General features: G+C 65.3%; 1 protein-coding gene across 1 annotated transcript in view; it reads right to left on the bottom strand.

Annotated features, from left to right (window-relative positions):
- Positions 1-660: 660 nt before the first annotated feature.
- The window catches only part of ITGA2B (integrin subunit alpha 2b), a 13,687-nt gene continuing 13,243 nt past the window's right edge, over positions 661-1,104 (bottom strand). Inside the window, 1 exon segment of the mRNA XM_029964482.1 lies at positions 661-803. Coding sequence (XP_029820342.1) covers positions 661-803 — 143 coding nt within the window.

Raw genomic sequence — 1,104 nt, 5'->3', positions numbered from 1 at the left:
GTGCTGGGGAGTGGGGTCCCCCAAATCCAGCTCTAGGGCACTCTGAGTGCTGGAGAGTGGTGTACCCCTTCCCAAATCATCTCTAGGGCACCGTGGGGTACTGGGGAGTGCTGTGTGTCCCCCAAATCCGGCTAAAGGGCACCCGGGGGTGTTGGGGTTTGGTGTCCCCCACTTCCAGTCCAGCTAAAGGGCACCCGGGGGTGTTGGGGTTTGGTGTCCCCCGCTTCCAGTCCAGCTAGAGGGTATCCAGGGGTGCTGAGGATTGGTGTCCCTCCTCCCAGTCCAGTTCTAGGGCACCCAGAGGTGTTGGGGATTGGTATCCACCTTCCCAATCCAGCTCTAGGGCACCCAGGAGTGCCAAGAGGGCGGTTCCCCTCCACAAATCCAGTTAGAGGGGACCTGAGGGGTACCACAGGGTGGTGCCCCCTCCCCACAGCCAGCTATAGGACACCAATGGGTGCTGGGAGGTCGTGCCCCCCGTTCCCAAGGGCAGTGGGGTGGTGCCCCCTCCCCATAACCAGCCATAGGGATGCCAGAGAATGCTCCCCCCAGCTATAGGGCACCCAGGGGTTACAGTGGGTGCTGACCCCCCATTCCCACATGGAATGTCGGGCGGGGGAGGGAGGCAGGGGGGTGTTCTGTTCCCACCCCCCACCAGGGTCAGGGGGGTGCTGACCTGCAGTAGTAGATGAGGAGGCAGAGGAGGATGAGGACGAGGAGGGCCAGGGCACCCAGGATGGTGAGCAGGAAGATGGTGTGGTAGGTGGTGATGTCCGTCACACCCGCCGCCATCGCCACCAGCCCTGGGGACAGCGGGGTCAGAGGGGCAACAACCCCCTCAGGGGCACCCCAGGGGGCTGCCACTGACCCCCTGGACAGCCCTGGGGAAAGTGGGGTCGGAGGGGGAGCCCCCATCCCACCAAGAGCACCCCGGGGTGGTGCCACCCCCCACAGACAGCCCTGGAACAGGCTCAGGGGGAGAAGCCCCCCACCAGAGACCCCAGGACGTTGTGACCCCCCCCAGCCTCAGACAGCCCTGGGACAGGGGGGTTAGAGGGGAACCCCCTTCCACCAGAGCACCTCAGGGTGACGCCAGGCCCCCAG

Source organism: Manacus vitellinus, unplaced genomic scaffold, assembly GCF_001715985.3.
Source record: "Manacus vitellinus isolate BGI_N305 unplaced genomic scaffold, ASM171598v3 scaffold_72_pilon, whole genome shotgun sequence".
Classification (NCBI taxonomy): Eukaryota; Metazoa; Chordata; class Aves; order Passeriformes; family Pipridae; genus Manacus; species Manacus vitellinus.
Note: the sequence above shows the minus strand (reverse complement) of the source record. Positions and strands in the feature narration are given on the sequence as shown.